The 17,333-nt window shown below is 45.8% G+C and overlaps 1 protein-coding gene across 2 annotated transcripts in view; it reads right to left on the bottom strand.

The window, feature by feature from the left end:
- The window catches only part of GAK (cyclin G associated kinase), a 119,472-nt gene extending 102,139 nt beyond the window's left edge, over positions 1-17,333 (bottom strand). For both annotated transcript variants that reach the window (XM_045022218.1, XM_045022219.1), the window contains exon 1: positions 17,123-17,333. In XM_045022218.1, the coding sequence (XP_044878153.1) occupies positions 17,123-17,264 (142 nt within the window). In that variant the 5' untranslated portion in view covers positions 17,265-17,333. The remainder of the gene's footprint in view (positions 1-17,122) is intronic.

The raw sequence follows: 17,333 nt of genomic DNA, 5'->3' as shown, positions 1-17,333 counted from the left end.
CATGGAAGCATACTGTGCTGGGTTCGGTGTGCACTGATGTACAGACCGCTTGTCCAATACAGGACGGACAGCCTCCTGCTCCTACATAGGTCTGTGGGGTGGGGGACGGTTTACAGTGGTTGTGTATGTAGGGGTGGGTTTGCAGGAATGGGTGGGTTTGCAGGAAGGGGCGAGGGGTGCTGTCTTTGGATAGGGGTTTGCATGACGGCTGTGGGTTTGGGCGTTGGAAGGGGTGAGGGGTGTGGGGGAAGGGTGAGTATCTGTCCCTGGATGAGGGCTCTTTTTGGGGCTCAGGGCAGCGGAGAGGCTCGTGGCTACGGTCGAAGTGCATGGAAAGGCCAGCCTGCCTTTACATTCGGGGATGGCAGGCGCCAGGACCCTGGACAAGCATACACATCAACGAATCACCCGGGGCAGCATACACCACACAGACTGACCCTGGTGACTAGTGACTGCAGTCTGTGTGTGCCCTGCAGTTGACCCTGCCCCCAAGTCTGTACCCTGGTAATGTGGGCTATGCACTGCAATTAAAAATCCCCCCCCCCCCACACACACACACACACACACAAAGTCTTCTGACACGAGAAACGTGACGGAAACAGTGAGTAACAGCAAACCGCTTTTAATAATGTTATACACAGTGGGGGGTTGAAACTTGGATTTGGGACTGGGTGATCCTGTAAGGGAAGAACTTCTACAAATTTAGAGCGCGAGAGGTGTCTTGTACATTAGCGCTCTGCTGCGGTGCAGTGACAGTTCTGACGGCCCCTACCGCCCCTCCTTCTTGTAACTTTGGGTGAGGGGGGGACAGGACTTCTTGGCGTTGGAGGGCGGTTGCAGATGCAGTGCAGGGGGGCTCTCTCCTCCTGCCTACGGTCCTGCAGAACATCTACAAGGCGCCGGAGCGTGTCCGTTTGCTCCCTCATTAGACCAAGCAGCGTTTGAGTCGCCTGCTGGTCTTCCTGCCGCCACCTATCCTCCCGTTCGATGTGTGTGCGATGCTGCTGACACAGGGTCTCCCTCCACTGTCTCTGCTCTGCCGCCTCTGCTCTGGAGCAGGCCATCAGTTCCTGGAACATCTCGTCCCTAGTCTTTTTCTTTCGCCGTCTAATCTGAGCCAGCCTCTGCGAGGGGGATGCCGGGGCAGTCCGGGAAAGAGCCGAAGCTGTGTGATGCGAAAAAGTAAGTGATTTCCTTGAACAAATACAGGTTTGCGGACAGTAAACACAGTCAAGTCAGTTTAAGAGAGCAAGACTATACAGGGCACCAAGTCTCGCGAGATCTCAGAACTAGTTCGAGATTTCGGAGTACGCTCTCACTGGCGGCGCCATTGCACAGGAGAGCGGACAAGCGGGGAGAGACAGCTGAATCCATCTTGCAGACAGTCCTGGTAAGCCTTACAGTAGATAATGCTTATCAGTTAGTGGATAGCTGTGCTCTCCTGCTAAAGGCAATGTGGAAAGCAGAAAGGATGAGCCTTTTGCAGCCCCTCCCGCCAGTGCACGGGAAAGATCAATGTATGCTTGTTCTCTGTGGCCTCTAGCACGTGGCTGTTAGGCGAGGGTCATTGTTATGCAACCTAATTTTAAACCATTAACAATAGTAACAATACACTAATTGCCCTACTTAGATGCAGTATTTCCAGAACGAGATCACCCTGAGGCGGGTCACCCGTGCCCAGAGAGGATGCTAAGGGAAGCGCTGCACCGACCAGGACCATATGCAGCAATGCTCGTGGAGGCGATGATCCCTCTGTATATTTGGATGTCCTGGCAAGGAAGAGTTTGCTTCAACGGAGCGCCCAACAAGGCACCTCTCCCAAGAAACCTCCTGCGGAGGCTTTTCGAGGAACTGTATGACACCTTCGTTGAATTGTCGCTAGAGGATTTTTCTTCAATCCCTCTTTGTGTGGACCTACTTTTCATATAGTTTAATATTTACAATTTTTTATATAGTGTTTCTATTTTTTCTATACATATTTAATAAAAAATAAATGTTTACACGTCTATAGCACTTACCGCCTGATCCTTCCCCTGATTCTGAGTCCGGGTTAACGGCAGGGGAGGGTTGGTAGGGGATCTCTGAGGGTAATGAAGAGATCCTGGCTGTCAGGGAAAGCAGGAGTGGGTTCGCTGTCGCCTGCGCCGTCCTCCAAAGACCATTCCTCATCTTCCCCATCGGCGAACATCGAGGAGGAACTGTCCCGGTACACTATTCCGTCCTCGGAGTCCACCGTCACTGGTGGGGCAGTGGTGGCAGACCCACCTAGAATGGCATGCAGTGCCTCGTAGAAGCGGCATGTCTGGGGCTTGGCTCCGGAGCGTCCGTTTGCCGCTCTGACTTTTTGATACCCTTGTCTTAGGTCCTTGACTTTCACGCGGCACTGCATTGCATCCCGGCTGTATCCTTTCTCTATCATTGCTTTGGAGACCTTCTCGAAGGTCTTTGCATTCCGCTTGCTGGAGCGCAGCTCCGAGAGCACAGACTCCTTGCCCCACACAGCGATCAGATCCATGACTTCCCGGTCAGTCCATGCTGGGGACCTCTTTCTATTCTGGGATTGCCTGGACTCCTCTGCTGGAGAGCTCTGCATCGTTGCAGGTGCTGCGGAGCTCGCCCCGATGTCCAACCAGGACGTCAGATTCAAAGTGCCCAGACAGGAAAATGAATTCAAATTTTCGCGGGTCATTTCCTGTGTGGCTGGCCAGAGAATCCAAGCTCGGACTGCTGTCCAGAGCGTCAACAGAGTGGTGCAGTGTGGGATAGCTCCCGGAGCTACTAAGTTCGATTAGCATCCACACCAAGCCTAATTCGAGCTAGCCATGTCGAATTTAGCGCTACTCCACCTGTCGGGGTGGAGTACCAAATTCGAACTAAAGAGCCCTCTAGTTCGAATTAAATGGCTTCCTGGTGTGGACGGTTGAGCGGTTAGTTCGAAATAACGCTGCTAAATTCGACTTAAAGTCCAAGTGTAGACCAGGCCTGTGTGTGGGCACGCATGCAAAGAAGAGTGTAGTAAGGAAAGACTTGGCAGGTTGTATTTTGGGGATTCAGCCCACAGGATCTGAAAGAGACAATGAGTTCGACTTTGCCCATTTCTCTAGTCTTGCTAGGTGAGAGGCTGCAGCCATATTGGTAATCTTCTTCACGTGCAGGTGGGATTCATAAAGGAAGAGGTCTACCTGGGAGGCGAGAACCACTAAGGCAGCACTAAGTAAAGCCCAAATGGTTCAGCGTCCACCCTAGCTGTGCTTTCTCACTTTTTGAACAACTGCGATACAGTCACATATCCACACTGTTCTGAACCACTGCCACCCACCCACCACCCCCTGCAGTGTAGTGTAGGACAATGCTCTGGACCCATTTCAGTGCTGTCCACACTGTACAAGCTTTCCCTAGCTTCATCCCAAGTAATACTGATGCCCCTTCTGCATCTCATACAGCTGCATGGCCTCTGCTTCCCCACTTCCCAGCCACTCTGTCCCTTTCCTAACAAGCTCCTAAAATGGTTGTCAGAAAAGCTGAAGAGACAGAAAATGGTAGAAAAACTGCTTCCCACCCCCACTCCCAGCCCCCTTTCACGTGGTCACAGACGAGCTTATGTGGTCCATGGCAAAAAGGTGCGTTATAAAGCTAACTCATACCCTGTGTCACAATATCTCCCAAAGCAGCTATAGCCCAGGGAGAGAAACAAAGACAGGGTCTTGCAAGTCCTGTGTCCCAGACCAGACATACCAGCCCAGGGCATCAGGCTCAGCAGCCTTGTCTCTCATCTCCATATGGGGAACAAACGCAGCAGCTATAAGAAGCCTTTAAAGTTCCATGACATCCTTCAGCTCTGGAACTGGACTTTCCTCATTTGCTAAACTAGTTAGAAGAATTGAATCGAGAGAGACTTATACCACTGCATCCCTTCAGCAACTCAAGATCAAGCTCCCTGCCAGTTTTGCTTCTAACCTTCATCCTCTCCCATTTAAAATCCTCCTCCCCTCTTAACCTAACACTGTGTCTCCCCACACACATTCCAACACCAACTATTCCCCTATAAAATACAACAAAACTGAAAGTAACTTACTGTAATTTATTGTGTGTATAAACAGGGGCGGCTCCAGGCCCCAGCACGCCAAGCGCGTGCTTGGGGCGGCATGCCGCAGGGCGGCGCTCTGCCGGTCGCCAGGAGGCACGCCTGCGGGAGGTCCACCGAAGCCGCGGGACCAGTGGACCCTCCGCAGGCACGCCTGTGGGAGGTCCACCGGAGCCGCGGGACCAGCGACCAGCAGAGCGCCCCCCGCGGCATGCCGCCGTGCTTGGGGCGGTGAAATGTCTAGAGCCGCCCCTGTGTATAAACACACAGAAGTGCTAGCTGTCTCACAGCATAAGTGCTGTAGACATTTCTGAAAACTAAAATTACGCTTCTCTTCTGATGGGGATTTACTTTTCATTCTATATGACACTGAAGGAACTTCGCAAACTTAAAGATACTCCTGTCTGAAAAACACGTGCTCTTGTTACATCACCTAAGATCACTGTAGCCGAAGAAAGAATGTACGTTCCAGTTTGTTTGTTCTGTGCATTTGAGAGCATTCTGTGTTTAGTTTGTTTTCCATGGTATTTCTCTCACACAATGGGAGAGGAGAATTTTTTAAAACACGTACATATGGATGAAGAACTACCAAGTTTTCTGGGGATTCAAAGATCTAAAAATATTTTAATTTATTTCACTAAAATGGTCTGGATTTCATGTTTACAGCATATTTTAGCAATTAATTAACATATAAAACCATTGTTTTTATAGAACAAAGCAATCCGACACGTCAGATTAAAAGCTGTGTTCATGAAACTGTGCCCTTACATAAGGTGCTAATATTTTACATGATTTAAAAACTAAACCTTTACAAAAACCCAAAGCTTTTGCTTTTTTGTTAATCTTGAACAAGAACGCCTATTAGTCAGTATCACTTGCTCTTTCTGTGTTTGGAATGCAAACATTGCAAGAGAACATTAAAAATCAACTAGACGGAATGAGCTTACTCCCTCCTTTTTAAGATGGAAAAACATTTTATGATTTCAAGAACCTGTGTAAAAAAAATTACACTCACTCTCAAATTTTGGGCTGACAGTGTGGTTTAAATTTACTGTGTATCGGAAAGACACCCTCAAAACATTTTCACTACCCAACTCCTCTCCAGGTTTCATTAGATTTCATAATTCTTCCAACTGAAGAACCTCAGCAGCCAGGATATCCCAAGTAAAGGACACTTCCCCATGCAAACTGTACAATTAAGTTACTGATGTCTGCAATTACTTCTTAAAACTAAGGCACTGCAAATATTCCTTAAGTTGTTCAGAATTTCTTTTTGTGTATGCACTATAAAATGGAGGTAGTAGAGTACCTCCTCCCCAAAGTGAAAATTGCACTGAGATTTGCAAATAAAGCAATTCAACATTCTGTGTGACTATAACAAGTTATCCCCAACTTAATCTGTGCCCTGGTCTAGGTTAGCAACAGTGACACAAGTATAAAGAAGGCTTCTGTGAACACTGGTGTTTTTCAAGTCCTTGCATGAGGTTAGACAAAGTGAGATTTCACTACCAGCCTCCAGAACTTAATTTACACTAGCATTCCCACTGCTGCTACCACTGGTGGAGATGCACCTGTAAGAACCTTTTTATGGAATTCCCTAGTGCAACCACCACCTTGGTACAAAACAAAGTTATGAGCGTTAACAAGTCAGTCTGCTGGTTTACAAATCAAACACCATGCTGTAGGCTATTTTAAGTTTATTAATGCGTTTTCCTGTAACAGTTTATCTATGAACTGAATGTTATCATCACACAAGAGATGCTCAACGATGCAAGAACTTGAAGTCCATTTCTAAACTTCATGTTTGTGAACAAATATCTTAAAACACACAAGTTTAACCCAGTGACATCATTGTTCCTGAGCTGCAGGGAGCCTGAAATGGTCAGTCATATGGATCAACTGCTCCACCTCAGAGTTGAGAATGCAAACCTAAAAATGACGATCTAGTGTCAACATCAGCCGCCACCTCACTGGGATCATTTTAGCAGACATCCAACTAACACAAGAAATAGGTTGGATGACTAATCTGCACTTAAAGTTGGAATTCAATCTTTTCTATGCATGACTAATATAGTATATCCCCTTCAAATTCACACACGTTCCAAATACAGAACGCATTTTCTGGGAATTTTAGTGAAATGTTATGCATTGTAAGGCCCGGTCTACACTACAAACATACAACGGTATAACTACATCGCTCAAGGGAGTGAAAAATCCACACCCCTGACCAACACAGTTATACTGACCTAACCCTCTGCGTAGACAATGCTATGTTGACCAAAGGGCTTTTCCCGTCAACATAACTACTGCCTCTTGTGGAGGTGGATTAGCTCTGCCGACAGGAGATGCTCTCCCTTCAGCGTACTAGCATTTACACTAGAGTGCCACAGTAGTGTAGCTGAAGCATTTCAGAAGTAGACAAGCGTTAAGCAACTGAACCCTTCTGAACGCCTTACTGTCAAATTAACTTTTTGTAGATCCACTGACTCACTTGTAGATTACTCTGCAAACTATTTCAGACAACTGATGTGCCAATTTGATTTGCAAAAACCTACTCATAACATTTCTATTTTGTGATGCAGTATTTGTTTTGGTTTTTTCATATGAAGTATCTTACAGCAGGATGTACACAAACTGATTTTTAAAAATATTTTTAAACATCAGATTTTGTTATTGAAATGACTTTTTTATTTAAATACAGGTTTATTAATCAAATTAAATTTTAGAGTGACAGCCTATATTAAGGCCTCATGACAATTTATTAAAATCATTTAAACTAGACAAAAAATAATATTAAGCCGTACATGTTTGCTGCCAAGCTTTAAAAGAAAGTTAAAACACTGAACTGGTGGAAGTCACTGGCTAAGCACTTGAAGCCCGAGTTTGATGACATGCCAAACAAGATTTAAACAGCAGAAGCTTCTTCAAACAGGTGCTGAGAAAATATTTTCTTCATTTCATTCAACTACTTAAATTCAATGACTACTTCATCCAAAGTTAAGAAACCAACTGGGAATAAATTAAATAAAGGCTTGTTTTACTCTTCCAATCTATGAATAAAACTAGGTGTGAGAAGACAAGATTTACTAGCTCTGAAGTCTTAAAGGTTGCAGTGACTTCATTTACTAAAAGTAATAATTTCTTTGTTTAAAAAAATCAGTTAGTTTTAAAGGCAAAACATGTTTTGATAAGGAAGAAAGTTTATGTATCCAGCACATTTAAGGCAGTTTTATTTAAAATGCCATTTGTGTATTTTAAATTGAATTTCAAATTTCAATCCAGCTAGAAGCAGCAAAGAATCCTGTGGCACCTTATAGACTAACAGATGTTTTGCAGCATGAGCTTTCGTGGGTGAATAGCTCATGCTGCAAAACGTCTGTTAGTCTATAAGGTGCCACAGGATTCTTTGCTGCTTCTACAGAACCAGACTAACATGGCTACCCCTCTGATACTTGAATCCAGCTAGAGTTTGATACAAATTGCAAGTAAAAAAAATTAATCACCTAATAAATAGAAAATGGTGAATGGTACATATCTTAACAATAAAAAATGTAAAATTTAATACTCTAAATAAATGTGAGTTAAACTATGCAACTGCTTAAATAAATGTTTCCAGATACAGTGTATCCTGGTAAGCAAAAAGAAGCAAACACATTTAGTGTAAAGACTCTATTTATTTGCAAACAACATGTTTTAATGGTTGCTAACTAATAAGAATCATCCTTTCTTTAGGAAAATAACTAAAGTAAATGCAGAACACAAATTGATTTAATTCAGTCTACCCTGTTTTATGAATGATTTTACACCATACAACTGATCCTGCCTCAAGAGCTTTCACTGGAGAATGGGATGTACACCATAAATTGGCACAGTAAGCCGCCTATTGGGAACCCAACAGAGGACAGATCTACACTTAAAAAGCTGCAGCGGTGCTGCTGTAAACTGTAGCGCTTTAGTGAAGATGCTACTGCGCCAACAGCAAGCTTCTCCTGTTGTCATAGTTAAACCATCTCCATGAGAGGAGGTAGCTATGGGCAGGTCTACACTAGAAGCACTACATTGGTGCAGCTGCATTGTTGTGATGCATCAGGTGAAGATGTTCTATGCTGATGGGAGAGCACTCTCCTGTCTGCATAATTACTCCACCTCTGTTTGTAGGTCAGTATAACTGCGTTGCTCAAGGGTGTGGACTTTTCATACCCCTGAACGACGTAGTTACACCAATGTAAGTTTGTAGTACAAACCTCACCTGAGAAAGGATTTTAACACCTGGAGGCATATGATTCAGTGTTTGTTGGCCAAACTATAAACGAGGACCCAATCCTAGAACTTGTCTCAAGTCCCTCCTATAGATTTCCTATGGTCTGCACCCTCACTACAGAGGCACAACGGTAACTCAAACCCTCCAATATTACTAATATAGTAACAGGTCTATTAAGTTCTCTCAGCACCAGCTCATGCCATACACCAGACACATCAAGATAATCAGACCTAGGGACCTACAGTCAGGCTTTTAAGTCCGTAATTATGCAACTGCCAGATTTTCAAGAATGATGAATATCTAATACCTCCCACTGACTTCAATGGGACTTCAAACAATTACAATCTGAAAGTCAATGCTGGAATGTCCATACCGAATTTCAACTTTCTTGACCTCCCTTTTTTGCTGAAAAGCATGACATTTGTTAACATGCATTTCTTTTTACAGGAGAAGCACGCTGTAAGTACAGGAATGTTACGCCTCACAACACAGCGTTCCCAGCCCACAACATGAGGCGCTGGATAAACACATTTTTGAAACCAAGCTGGCAACTAAACAATTCTGTTTATAAATGGTTTTCTAGACTAGTGCTAATCCTTTCAGATGTTCATGAAGGCAGGGCCTCAGAGTCCATTACCATAAAAATGCCTTTATTCTTTGTTACCCTCCCACTCCTGCAGTATTGTATTGCCACTAAAAAGGAAAAAAAAAAATCAAAGGTCCCACAGATTTCCTGTTTCCCCTCAGCCTGATGAGCTCTGTCCAGATATATTCATTTCCGTGCCTTAGTCTCTGCTCCACTCCTTTAAATACTCCACCTAACAGTACTTCAGAGACCAGGGCTCTAGCATATTTCTCTTTGCTACCCACACACTGAATGCAGCTAGAAAAGCAAAGTAATAGGGTTTCACAGGAGTAAGCCTCTACACCAGATACGTCAGGCACTCAAAGATCATGTGGTCGTTACAGAACAAGCTGTCAACATGCCCTTCACTATGAGTATGGTCACCACGAAGCTCTCTCTCAGTAAGGCTGCCCCCAAAACAAGCCACATTAAAGTTAAAATCTAGACTGTAAACTATTAGGCAAAAGACCATAGCATCCTAGTTATCACCAGGTCCACCACTAATGATGGTATTTGTGGATCTGGAGGGAATCTAGCCGTTCCAAGTTACATTACTCCTTTGAGCAGTCACCAACACAAGAGCAGTGTACACTATGAGCAGGCCATGAAGAGAGGTATACACAATCTGATAACATCTTGCAAGACTATTTAACACAAAGTAGGTGTATCCTTGCTGCCATACAAGCATTTTCCCTGAGACAAAACATTCACAGAATTCATAGAAGGTGAACCTGCATTGAAAATGCCATTGTTCCTTTTCACATAGAAGCTTTAAAGATTAAAGTCTGTACTTCCCAGACTTTGTTTGTTTGTTTTAAATTAACAGTGGAGCCAATTTTAACCTTAACATTCCAAATGATGCAAGTACTGCTCAGCGGGCCATTTGCCTATGATGGAAAACAGTTTTAATAAAATAGTAATTCTGGCATAAAAATTAATTTGAAATATTACTATTTGCATTATTAAAAACAATGAGGAGTCCTTGTGGCACCTTAGAGACAAACAAATTTATTTGGGCATAAGCTTTCGTGGGCTAGAACCCACTTCATCAGCTGCACAGAGTGGAAAATTAGTATTATTGTAGCACTTAGGAGGCCCACCTCAGACCTGAACCCCACTGTGCTAGGTGCTGTACAAAGGTATGTATCTGGCTCAAAAGGGGTTTAGAAGTAGCCTTTTTGGTTTAAGAAGCTAATTACATATTCTACTGGTTAATCTCAAAATTAAATACTCAGGAATAGTTTTCAAGTAATTTATTCAAAATCTCACCTACTAACAACAAAATATTTTCAAAAATAGACTACCCCAATAGCTTCCGACCGCAGTTAAACACATCATAAACCTGCCAACTGTAATTTTTCCATCTATAAAAAAATTCTATGGGTATTTTTCTTAGCAATCTAACAAATTAAGAATTTGCAAAAATTTCAAAAGAAGAGACATTTGTCTTATTCTATTCTTTCACCTCTAAAGAACAGTTGAGAATAGGGTGACCAGACAAGAGGACGAAAATATCAGGGCACATGGGGGCGGGGTGGTCCCACCGGTGGAGGGAAAAAAAAAAAAAGGCAAGTGCTGCCAGCAGGATGCGGGACAAACACCTAAATATCGAGACCGTCCCGTCTGGTCATCCTAGTTGAGAACTATCAGTTTTTAGCTCACATGGCTCATATTAAGCATGTATTTACTCTGTTGCTAGTGTATTGTTATACTTCCATTTTTTAATTTTGTCAACACAAGACTTGAAATCATTTATGAACAGCTGAATTGTTGTATTTTTTTTTTGACAAGGAGGCAAGTCAGCCGCGGTCACACAAATATACTACTGAATACATTCAAGAAGAAGGTGTTACTAATACTTCAACAACTATGCAGTCCATAAATTCTTTAGGATACAGTTAAAGAAACACTAAAAACATCACATTGTTGCCTTTTTGTTTTTGAATATACTATTAAGTGTAGCATAAACTGCCATTTACTGTATGTTTGGACAGTGCCTAGCAAATGGTACCCTGACCTCCTGAGACCTCTCACCACTACTGCAATTAACCATAAGCATCACCACCTACATTTACTGTAATATTAGGAAAATAGCTCTAATTTTCTCAGTGTCTTTTTGGGATTTGAAAGCACTTTATCTAATGAGTATCACTTTTTGCCCTGGGCAGTTAATTTCCCCTTCTGATTGTGTAGTTTGTTCACAAGGAAACAGGGAAAAGAGAAAAAGCATTTTAAATACAGAAAGAAGGCCTCCATCCTCCCATGTGCAAATATTTGTGGATAAGCTGCATCCACTCCAAGCCCCATCAGCATCAGTGGGACTCCACACAAGTGCAGCAGTCTGCTCTCCAGCAAAAAGATCCAGGACAGTTGCATGGCTCAGAGATAAGTGGTACCTGAATCATAGATTATTAAGGTTGGAAGGGAACTCAGGAGATCATCTAATCCAAATCCATTATGTCTTGTGTACATTTATAGATTTTCATAATTTCTCACACTCAATGTAGCCAGCACCAGTGGAAGAAATTCTGAAAACAATCAGTAAAGGTTTATACATAATTGTTCCTGCTCTGAGCAATTTAGTATTTAGTACTTATGAAGACTGAATTCACAGAGCTGTTTCTGTAGAAAAAAAATGTACAGTCTTCTTCCAGGAAACAGTTTTTACCGTCCCCCATCTGTCTGTATCAATCTGTTGTCTTTTGCCTTATACTTAGACACTAAGATCTTTGGAGCATGTGCTGGGGCTTTTTTGGTTTGTTTTTTGTTCTGCATTTGTATAGCACCTAACACAATGGGGTCCTGGTCCATAACAAACAACAACAACGAAACACACAGGTTAATTTCATAGTTTTTCAAATGAACCTGAAACTTGTCTTTCTTGGTAAAATCAATGTCATTGAAGTGGTCAGCTTCAGGATCTGGAGGATAAGCTAAGGAATTGCTACAGAAACCATACACTCACGTGAAGTCTCATATTTATGCTCAAAATCATCATCTAAAGTAAGCTATCCAAATGGCAAAATGAAAAATACTGGGCCAAATCATTCAAGGGTTCTCAGCCCTTTCTACGAGGTACTTAGTGCTCTCAATTCCTACTTAATGCAAACAGAGGGAACCATAAACTCTAACAAAAAAGTACCTAATCTAACTGCCACTGAAAAGAGTTAGATTGGTGACTTAAAAATCAAATGCAGGCGGGGGGGGGGGGCACTTAGATGCTAGGAGTCTTAATAGGAAATAGTACAAGATATGATATTCTTAACCTCTTTCAGAGGGTATGGCTGGAGAGTCTTGCCCGCATGCTCGGGGTTCAGCTGACCGCCATATTTGGGGTCGGGAAGGAATTTTCCTCCAGGGCAGATTGGCAGTGTCCCTGGAGGTTTTTCGCCTTCCTCCGAAGCATGGGGCAGGGGTCGCTTGCTAAAAGAGTGGGTAGATCGGCTAATGTGGCCTGCATCTTGCAGGAGGTCAGACTAGATGATCATAATGGTCCCTTCTGATCTTGAATTCTATGATTCTATGATTCTATGAAGATGACTTGGTTAAAAAAAGTCAGGAACCTTATTTGTAAATACTGAATAGAAAGCTAATTGACCACAGTTATGTTTGTTCTTAACAGGAGGCCTCTTAAACACAATCTCAGAGCTAAAATCAATCCTGATTTAGGCAATGAAACAGGGGAAAGTTCAAAGGACAGAAAATAATTCCTGATTTAAATGTGGTAACAGCAGGAGAGGAAAATGCTTACAATCATCAAAGCATTTACAAGAGAGTGTATTCCAACAATACTTTATGCAGCAGAAATCTGTGCACTCTGCAAAGAAAGGGCAAATGTCTTCTGGGATGTTTGGCAGCCATTTGGCTCTTGGACGAGTTTAGAAAAGACCAAATAAGAGTTTCCTAAAATAATTTTGGAATTAAAAGCAACTCAGAAGCAGACCTCTTTGTGAAGCCCACTTAAGGCAAGTCTAGCCTTAAAAACTATACATATACAATGATGGGGTCTAAATTAATTGTTACCACTCAAGAGAGAGATCTTGGAGACATTGTGGAGAGTTCTCTGAAAACATCCACTCAATGTGCAGCGGCAGTCAAAAAAGTGACCAGAATGTTGGGAATCCTTAGGAAAGGAAAGGGGTAGATAAGAAGAGAGAAATATCATATTGCCTCTATATAAATCCATGGTACATCCACATGTTGAATATTGTGTGCAGATGTGGTCACCCCATCTCAAAAAAGATATATTGGAATTGAAAAAGGTTCAGAAAAGGGCAACAAAAATGATTAGGGGCATGGAACAGCTTCTGTATGAGGAGAGATTGATAAGACTGGGACTTTTCAGCCTGGAAAAGAGACGGCTAAGGGGAGATATGATTGGTGTCTATAAAATCATGACTGGTGTAGAGAAATTAAATAAGGAAGTGTTGTTTACTAGTTCTCATAACACAAGAACTAGGGGTCACCAAATGAAATTACTAGCAGCAGGTTTAACATAACCTAAGGAAGTATTTCTTCACACAACGCACAGTCAACCTGTGGAACTCTTTGCCAGAGGATGTTGTGAAGGCCACAACTAGAACAGGGTTCAAATAAGAACTAGATAAGTTCATGGAGGATAAGTCCATCAATGGCTATTAGCCAGGATGGGCAAGGATGGTGTCCCTAGCCTCTGTTTGTCAGAAGCTGGGAAATGGGCGACAGGGGATGGATCCGTTGATGATTATCTGTTCAGTTCATTCCCTCAGAAGCACCTGGCATTGGCCACTGTCGGAAGACAGGATACTGGGCTAGATGGACCTTTGGTTTGACCCTGTATGGCCGTTTTTATGTTCTCTTGCAAATGTCTTTCTTCCTGTAATTCTCCTGTATTGTTCCCTGCAAACTGATGAGTTTATCCCCAATTAAAATTATACATACCAGCCATAACAACTTGATAGTTTGATGTTCAGTGAGCCCTCACTGAACATATTTATGTTGCACTCTGACAAATAATCATGACAACACTGTTTGACAAGTAGCAAAGTAAAAGGTTGAATTGGAGCTTACATTTTAGCCTGGTTTTCAGATGCCTGTCATCACTACCTCAAAAATTCTAATTTTCCACTGTATTTTCCATGTTTAGGCTAAGGCCAAAAGTGATCTAAAAGTTAGAATAAGATCTAATTTGCCAATTTGAGTAATAAGGTGGTGGAGGAAGACAGCTTTCAGCTATAGGAAATTATTCTATATATACACACTTGCACACACAACTAAAACAGTCACCTTGGAAAGCTGCAACTTTCTACTACAAAGATCCATGACAATTATAACAGTGCAAACCTATAATTTAGGAACTTTTTCCACTGTGAAAAAGGTCTTGCCTCACATGGGGCTTCTGGGCACTACTGCAATACACACTATCAGCAGCAGCAACCTGCATAAACTCACCAAGCAGATTTAAAAATATATCATGAAGTGAAGACAGATTAGCATTTTACTCTGTTCTTCCAACAGAAAACAACATGAAAGTTTATATGATGTTTACATTCCAATTTTTATCCTTCAGAACTTTCTCTGAGATATCTTAACTCCTCCACACCACATATATGGAACATTATAGATGGTGCTAAATGTAAAAAAAAAATATTAATAAAACAGGTACATTTCAGCCTCAAATACGCACATACAATTTCCACTGACTCCAATGAAAACTGCACAAATATATGCAACAACAACAACGAGTCCTACGTGTGCACTATAGACAAGTTAACTCCTAGAACCAAATCATAAATCCTGGCTTGAATGTTTAAAATAGTTACATTAGTGTACTTTTTTTTGCACTGAGCAGCTTAACAAGTAATAAGGTATAGAACAGTCTAGCTTATAGCCTTGGTGCAATTTTTTGTTAGATGTAATCAGGAATGGAAAGAAATATTCATACTTACACACCACTAGATTTAATAAATATTTTAGAATACTTCTACTGTGTAAAAGGAAGTTAAGATACACACTTGCAGATTAGATATCGAGCAGCTAAAACTGTTGCTTTTGTTGCAAACTCTCTCATGTCTCCAGGTCAGGGTCTCAAACGTTTTCATATTGTGAACCACTTCTTTATATATATTCCTCCTATTAGATCTGTCTCTCTCAAGATCCTGCATCCTCTCATCCCATTTGCAAGGGCATAACATCCCTTTTACCACAACAGCAAATACTTTTACAGAAATGAAATGTCAGAGAAACATTTAACATATTTTAGCAACCATATGGAAGTAAAGGAAGCCAGCATCTTGTGACCAGATAATTCTGCACACCACAAGCAATCAGTTAACGGCCCAGACCGGGGGTTCAGATCAGAAAAGAAGATAACTCCACATTTCACCCCGGTCCCACAAATCTAAGGGCATATCCCCGCCCCTGCTGATGTGGAGGGTAGGAAAGAGAAAGTATTAACAGCAATATGCCAAAGGCAAAACTTGGAAACGGAGGCAGCCTCCATTCTGGAAGAGGAAGGGACCGGGGGAAGCCGAGCAGGAGGCCGGGAAAGATGGGTTATTTGTGCGGGTGAGCCACGGCTCTATCACCTTGCTCGGACTTGTGAGGGGTTCAGCGCAGTCTCTAGCAATGCTGCGTACAGAGAGGAGCCCTTATCTCGCAGTTTGCTCCTCCATAAGCAGGGGCGGCTCTAGGCACCAGCAAAACAAGCTGGTGCCTAGGGCGGCAAAATGTAGGGGGCGTCCCCTGCCGCCGGGGAGGGCGGGAGGCTGGGCCGGCGGACCTGCCGCAGTCATGCCTGCAGGAGGTCCACCGGAGCCCCGGGACGAGTGGACCTGCCGCAGGCATGACTGCGGAGGGGGCGCTCGTCCTGCGGCTCGGCTGGACCTCCCGCAGGCATGACTGCGGCAGCTCAACCGGAGCCGCGGGACCACGGCACCCGCCGCAGTCATGCCTGCGGCAGGTCCGCTCGTCCCGGGCTCCGGTTGACCTGCCGCAGTCATGCCTGCGGGAGCTTAACCGGAGCCGCGGGAAGAGGGGACCCGCCGCAGGACCGGGGAAGGGCGGCGCAGCGCACCGTGCTGCTTGGGGCAGCCTGATTTCTAGAGCCGCCCCTGTCCATAAGACTAACCCAGCCGAATCCGGAACCGGCCCGGCCGAGCAGGGGCGGGGGGGCAATGTGCAGCGCCCGGCACACGGGGTCGGCCCTGACCGGGAGAGCAGGGGCGGGGGGGGATGTGCAGCACCCGGCACACGGGGACCGGGAGAGCAGGGGCGGGGGGGCAATGTGCAGCGCCCGGCACACGGGGACCGGGAGAGCAGGGGCGGGGGGGCAATGTGCAGCGCCCGGCACACGGGGTCGGCCCCGACCGGGAGAGCAGGGGCGGGGGGTGGATGTGCAGCGCCCGGCACACGGGGTCGGCCCCGACCGGGAGAGCAGGGGGCGGGGAAGATGTGCAGCGCCCGGCACACGGGGTCGGCCCCGACCGGGAGAGCAGGGGGCGGGGACGATGTGCAGCGCCCGGCACACGGGGTCGGCCCCGACCGGGAGAGCAGGGGGCGGGGAAGATGTGCAGCGCCCGGCACACGGGGACCGGGAGAGCAGGGGGCGGGGAAGATGTGCAGCGCCCGGCACACGGGGACCGGGAGAGCAGGGGGCGGGGAAGATGTGCAGCGCCCGGCACACGGGGACCGGGAGAGCAGGGGGCGGGGAAGATGTGCAGCGCCCGGCACACGGGGCCGGCCCCGAACGGGAGAGCAGGGCCGGGATGGGGGGGGGGGATGTGCAGCGCCCGGCACACGGGGCCGGGGCCGGCCCCGACCGGGCAGGGATGCAGCGGAGCCGACCCAGCCCCGGGGGTGCGGCGCCCAGCCCCGAGCCGGCGCTCCGAGCCGGGGCCAGGAGGGAGCAGCCCCGGGCTGCCCCAGCCCCGTTCGCGACGCCTCGCTCCCCGCGGCTGGGAAAGGAGCGGGGAATCCCCGCCAGCCGCTGCCCCAGACCCTGCCCAGCCCTCAGCCGGGCTCCTTCCCCGGGCCGGGCCGGGCCGGACGGGGCCCCCTCCCGCCGGCTGCCAGCACCTGCCCCGCAGGAGGCCCCGGCCCAGCCCGGCCCAGGGAGGCGGCGGCGGCGGCGGCGGGTGGGCGGCCCGGCCCTGCCCTGCCCTGCCCCCCTCACCTTCGGCGATGACCCGCTTGATCCGCAGCTTCATGTCCCCCAGCTCCACCGTCTGCCCCACGAAGTCGTTGTGGTCGCGGCTGGCGGCTCCCAGGGAGCCGGGCCCCGCCAGGAAGTCCCAGGCCGACTGCAGCAGCGACATGGTCCCGCCGGGCCGGCTCCGGCTACCGCGAAACGACAACACCTGGCCCTGCCCCGCCGGCCACCGTAC

This window comes from Mauremys mutica, chromosome 6 (assembly GCF_020497125.1).
Source record: "Mauremys mutica isolate MM-2020 ecotype Southern chromosome 6, ASM2049712v1, whole genome shotgun sequence".
NCBI classification, from domain to species: Eukaryota; Metazoa; Chordata; order Testudines; family Geoemydidae; genus Mauremys; species Mauremys mutica.
Note: the sequence above shows the minus strand (reverse complement) of the source record. Positions and strands in the feature narration are given on the sequence as shown.